Source organism: Chaetodon auriga, chromosome 12 (genome assembly GCF_051107435.1).
Source record: "Chaetodon auriga isolate fChaAug3 chromosome 12, fChaAug3.hap1, whole genome shotgun sequence".
Classification (NCBI taxonomy): Eukaryota; Metazoa; Chordata; class Actinopteri; order Chaetodontiformes; family Chaetodontidae; genus Chaetodon; species Chaetodon auriga.
The window spans coordinates 11,635,119-11,640,854 of NC_135085.1; the positions used below are offsets into that span (position 1 = coordinate 11,635,119).

At 42.2% G+C, this 5,736-nt stretch overlaps 2 protein-coding genes across 3 annotated transcripts; one reads left to right on the forward strand and one right to left on the reverse strand.

Moving 5' to 3' along the window:
* Window positions 1-1,207: 1,207 nt before the first annotated feature.
* LOC143329618 (uncharacterized) lies at window positions 1,208-2,175 on the forward strand. Its single transcript, XM_076745604.1, has 4 exons — window positions 1,208-1,334; window positions 1,542-1,650; window positions 1,762-1,836; window positions 1,954-2,175. Exons 1-4 carry the CDS (start codon window positions 1,259-1,261, stop codon window positions 2,012-2,014), a joined length of 321 nt encoding a protein of 106 aa, XP_076601719.1. The 5' UTR covers window positions 1,208-1,258; the 3' UTR covers window positions 2,015-2,175.
* A 690-nt stretch (window positions 2,176-2,865) lies between these two features.
* LOC143329661 (C-C motif chemokine 20-like) lies at window positions 2,866-4,543 on the reverse strand. 2 transcript variants are annotated; one of them, XM_076745664.1, is made up of 4 exons: window positions 4,446-4,543; window positions 4,201-4,318; window positions 3,573-3,650; window positions 2,866-3,431 (listed from the first exon to the last, which is right to left on the reverse strand). In XM_076745664.1, the coding sequence occupies exons 1-4, from the start codon at window positions 4,525-4,527 to the stop codon at window positions 3,284-3,286; spliced, it is 426 nt and encodes a 141-aa protein (XP_076601779.1). In that variant the 5' UTR covers window positions 4,528-4,543; the 3' UTR covers window positions 2,866-3,283. The 2 variants fall into 2 exon arrangements, with proteins under 2 accessions (XP_076601779.1, XP_076601778.1); XM_076745663.1 differs by having other exon boundaries at window positions 4,201-4,321.
* Between the last annotated feature and the right edge of the window lie 1,193 nt (window positions 4,544-5,736).

Sequence of the window (5,736 nt, forward strand, 5' to 3'; positions counted from 1 at the left end):
GTGGTGGAAACTTGTGGTGGGAAGCCTTGGGATCACCTTCCTTCCCCTTTTCTGGCCCAGCGCTGACCATGACAGCCAGCACCAGAGAAGGAGGAGGGATAGAAAGTGAGAAAGATGACACACTGGAGAGAGTGGCAAGCACGTGATGTTGCCTTTACATGACTGCTGAAATCAGCAGGATTTATACCAGAAGGCAACCATTTCAGAGTCAAATTAGATTCATTATTCGATAAAGAACATTATTGTTGAAACAGTATAATATGATTGCCCATCCGTCTCTTCTCTGTTCTGGCTTACCTTGTTCAGGGCCCTGAGGGTTGGAGCGTATCCCAGTATGCATTGTGGAAGAAGCTGGGAACAGCCTGAGCCAGTCTATCACAGAGCTAACCTTTACTGTACAGACCGATAGACACTAGATATCCATCCAAATGTAGTGCAAACTGAATTTTGGAAAAAGAAAATGGCAATTGAGTTTCCACTTTCTTATGTGATTATAAGGAGTTGTTTCATTGAGATAAACAGCTGGTAGAGCTGATTTTCCAGTCTGGTACCATTAAACCAGTGGGTCTCAAACTTCTTCCTTCATGTCTTCCCCTGGTCATCCATCCAGTATTTGAGTCTCCTTATCGCTCCACACAGATCTGAAGTTTTCATTTGCTGCTGTTTTTATTCTCCTCAATGGAGAAGAAGCCTCGGTAGACGTGTAAGTCACATGCTTCATGTGCATTAGGATTTATTTGCTGAGTCAGTTTCCATTACACTTTGTTGCATTTTGCTTTTATCCAAATGGAAAAACATTTTTGCAATATTTTGAGATTTTTTTGGGATTTTTTTTTGCCATTTCAGCTGCACACAAAATAAATTTAGGAATATTAAACCTGCTGAAAATCTACTGTATTAGAAGATTAGTCTTAGATTGAGCCTCAATTTGAGTAAGTTTCTAAGTCAGCTCAGTCAATGTCTTGATTAAGTAACAAAAAAGGAAATGATAGACTACAGCGTCACCCAAGTACATCCTTTACCGCACCCTGATACACACACACACACACACACACACACACACACACACACACACACACACACACAAACACACAATGTAGGAGGCCCAATGAGACGATTCATCCGGTCACTTTGCCCTGGTTCCCTTTTTTGTGATATAAAAACTAGAGGTCTGGTCCAAAGAGATCAGACGTGTCCATTTGCCAGGTCAAACAATCAGCCTCCGCAAAGAACATCTGGAACATCTCAGGCGGTAACCATGCAGCTGTGCATCAGAAGACTGGCATGCCTGGCTCTGCTCGCCGGGGTCCTGGCAATGGCAGCAACAGCTTCTCGTAAGTGTCAGATATCCTGCACCATATTACACTGCTAGCCTTCTCTAGGACGGCCAGAGTCCACATAATGCTGTAATACTCTGTGCACGTTTGAAATGGTTGACTTGTGATGAAAATATAAACCATCACTGTGTGTATTTATTCAGATTTGATGTTGCAAATTCAAGAGATTTAACATCCGTCCTTGTTTGTTTTTCTGAAAAACAGAAATCAAGATAGTCAGGTGCTGCACTGAGGTCAGCATCATGAACGTCACTGCTCCCATCTTGGGCTACAGGATCCAGAGGAAGAAACTCCCATGCGTCCGCGCTGTCATGTAAGAATGGCCGCCTCATTTTTTTTAACAGAGAATAAAATCCAAGTTCTTGATGAAAATTGGTTTGAGCTTGTGATTGATCTTTTTTTTTTTTTTTTTTCCCCCACCCAGATTTGAGACCACAGAGGGAGACGTCTGCAGCCACTGGAAACAGGACTGGGTGTTCGAAAAAATCAGAGAGCTAGAGTGAGTAGGCCTTTGTCAGTCAGTCCCCAGCATTGACCATTCGACACATGATGTATCCCATGCGCTCGGGGACAAGCTGTTATTTTAACTGTGATCTCTTCTTCGTGTGTTTTACAGGCAGGCCCGCAGAGTGAAGAACACCACGCCTGCTCCCGCCACTAAAACCTCCAGCCCCTAGAAAGCATCGTCACCACCATGAATATCTTTCGCCAGTTGTCTTGCGTTAATTTAAAATATTTAAAATGCTTTCTAATGTTATACTGTAATATTTAATATTTATTACTAGCACTATTTATTTGTCTTTCCATTTTCCTCATGCTGTCCTGTCTGTGTGTTCATTTTAAGGCTTAAACAAAATAAACACTCTTTGTCCTCTATCAATATGTGCCGTTGTTATTGGCTGATAACGGAAAATCAAGGGTAGCTGCGCTTATCAAATACCATCAAGACCTCGTGACGAAGCTGGCAGAGGTGCAGCTTTTTACAGATCGATTCTGCCATCTAGTGGGGACGGGAGGTTACTTCAGGACAGTTTGGATGAGAAGAGCGTGTCATTGAGGGAGTCACCTTGTCTGACTGGAGCACCAACCCCTTGGGGTGCTGATCTGAAATAGCACAAGAGACTGCCTCCCTGTCACTCACATCACGCATTTGCATGAGCTCGGGGGGGCAGGACAGCTCATCGAAAAGTTTTCAGACACCTTCCAGCAGATGTGCTGCCAGCATCCTTTTCTCAGTACACCAGGCACACATGTCACGCTACTGAAACACACAGCATGCAGAGCAGCAGTCTGCCCAGTTTGCTCAGGTTGTGGGCCTTGTGTCATCTATTGTTTGGAAGAATAGACCTTTTAATGATGTTAAGGGGCTTTTATGTTACCTGAAAATATGTTGTAAGGACTAACTGCTCTTTAATCACTAATTAAACATTCATTTTAACAGTAAGTTAGCCTTGACTACATTGAAAGACACACTTCTGTGAGGCAGTATTGTAGTTTTGATAAAATAAATGTGGACAACAACGGTGGAGTACTTTTTTATTGGTTTACGAGGATTGCTATTGGCATATTTTAGCACATTAACTTGATTAAACAGGAGATTCATAGCAGGCAATAAAACAGCATCTTTACAAAAACACGTTTAAAAAAACAGAAATGTTCATGTTCAAACATTTACTAAGTGGCTAAGCGCATAATCTATGTCAATAGTCTCAAAGCTGTTCTTCTCAGGTTCCCCTTAAGTCATGATTAAATGGAGTATTAGGGCTGAGGCTGCATATGTTTAGGCAAGTAGAAGTAATTAGCATTTCTTTGCTTTTTTAGAGGTAATATCCCCAACATGACTGGATTATAGTCGGTTCAATTTCTCTCAAACATTCACTTAAATTGGCATTTCTGTAACACAAACGATTTAGCTCCAAATCTCTGAGGCCACAACCTGGTTTTTGCTAATAGAAACTTTCAGTGCTGTTTGGTGGGGTCTCTGAGGTACTGAAGAAAGATCCACTTCCATTATGAAACATAGGGCTCGCGGTTTGCCTCATCAGAGTTTCACCTGCAGCAGAGCTGGCCTTTGACATCTTCCTCAGCTTTGAACTATAAAGAAGAGAAGAGTTTTTACTCACCGTGCCCCAAAACAAAGGAAAACCCTGTTCACACACACAGCTGGTCCTGACTTTAAGCTCCGTGTCTGAACTCAAACAGATTGGTATTTAAAAGCGAGGAAGAGTCTCATACCTGAGTAAGTCCAGATTTTTCCTCACCCACTCATCCTTCCGAGTAGCACATATCTCAATCTTCTTAACCGTGTAGAAACTACAATCATGAGACACACAGAGATCACTGTATTGTAGTTCAGTGTATGATTTTGTAATAGAAATCTAATGATTTGATAATAGTGCCAGTTTCCAGTCTGGAAACACTACGTAAAGTTCAGCTTTTGGTACTGAAATATGTCACAGTGTCATATGTGACGCATTTCGGTCAGCACAAAAAGCAGAGATGGCGTTTTGATACCCCGCTAATTGGATTTTGTCAATCTTAAAGATTACACAGCTTGTATACAAATAATTTCTAAACATTATTTATTTAAATTCAGACAGTTTGGACAGCAAAACGATACGGTCCATGAGATCAAATGGTTTATTTTTATGGCAAGAAATACTGCGGAAACCACGTTTTCCACAAAGCATGTTGACAACAGTGTCTTGTGAATATTTTGGAAAAATCCAAACAATGGACTCAGTTAGTCTTCATGAACTGTGCCGTGAAGATTTTACGTGCTATGACAATGATATTCAAATATCACAGTGGTTTTGGGCCTGGCAGGGTTGGAGTTTTGGTGGTATTGTATAGAGGGTCTTACATGATGGCCTCGATGCGACAGTTTTCCATGGCGGTTTGCTCTCTGTAGCCCTTTATACGGTGGAAAGGAACTGGCTTCCTATTGTATCTCGTACAACAGGCTTTGCCCACATGGGAACCTACTTCACACACACGCAAACACAAACCACATTACTGGCTGATCAGTTCAGTTGAGAGCCCTTGATCTAATAGCTAACGTATTTTAATCCGATTGACGAGCAGTCAAATGTGATGAAATGAACTTACGGGCAGCTGGAGCTGGACTGAACAGGCTCAGAGTGAAGCAGAGGAGAACGGTGGTCACAGTGATCATACCTCTGGGAGCCATGTTGACAGAGCGAAGAACCAGAACTTACTAAATACATAACCTCTGCGCGTATTTATATACTTATGATACTACTCGTGTTTTTTAGAGCGTGTGGCTCCTAAATTGAGGACAGGAAGCCCACTGTTGCGTCATGGCAGCCAAAGTTGCAGGCATTGCACTTTGATCATAAATTAAAGCCTCTGCTGTGCTATTATGCAACACCTAGATTTCTTTATGTGGGCTTGTGACAGTATCACTGTGGAACTGGTGCACTGATGCATTAGCTTCATATTGTCTCCTTGGGCTCTCATCTATATTTATGCTTTCTGGGTTAATAATCATGCAGCAAAGTTCTCCATATACAGCACAGCGGATTCTAATTGTCACACAGTCTTTCCTTCATTGAAATTTCTCCAAAGCTACCGTAAATCACACGATATTGAGCTCTCGGCGCATAAGGGTGTATACTTTTGCTTGAAAGGAATTTGTTACATATTTGCCTTTATCCTGCTTCATGTATTTTCTAGTGTCGACAGAAGTGACTGTGATATCCATTGTCACAATTTGACATTGTAGCTCAAAGCTGAAGTCGGGGTGTTTTACATAATCAGCAATCTTGAGATTGTTTTGTGGTGAGAACTGATGGAGTATGAGAGTCTTGTCAAAACCCCCCCTCCTTGTTAGCGTGACCTATTTAATCTGCAGAAAGCTGACAGCTCCAAATCTAGCTCAACTGACCTAGATAGGCGCAACATCTTCAAGTTGTAAATGCTCTCTAGCATACTGTACGTCTCAAAAACTACATGCACGAGCTGTAAGTGACTAGTTGTAAAAATCAACACCTCCTGCACAGTAAAGTACTGCGAAAGGGACGTTCATGAATGAATTCATGAACGCTGCACAGTCATCATGGGTTTTGTGTTTTGCCATTTACACTGCTTCCAGTACGTGATTGCATTTTCAGAGCGATGCTCGACTGATCCCTGAAGGGGAAATCTGTTCAAGAGTGAGTTCAAGAGTGTGAAGGCCAGCAGCAGATTAGGGCCATTATAGCTGAGGGGGATTCAGTGTGTGTTGCTCAAGGGATCTTGAGAAACGTAGATGATTGCTGTCAGAGCACGGAGGCCGCGCTGCCAGTCCAATGAGTCCCACCACATGAACTGTAACTGTGATTAATGGTTGTGTACTGCGTGCCAGAAATTGGTTGATTTTTCATCTGCTGTGCCCCCA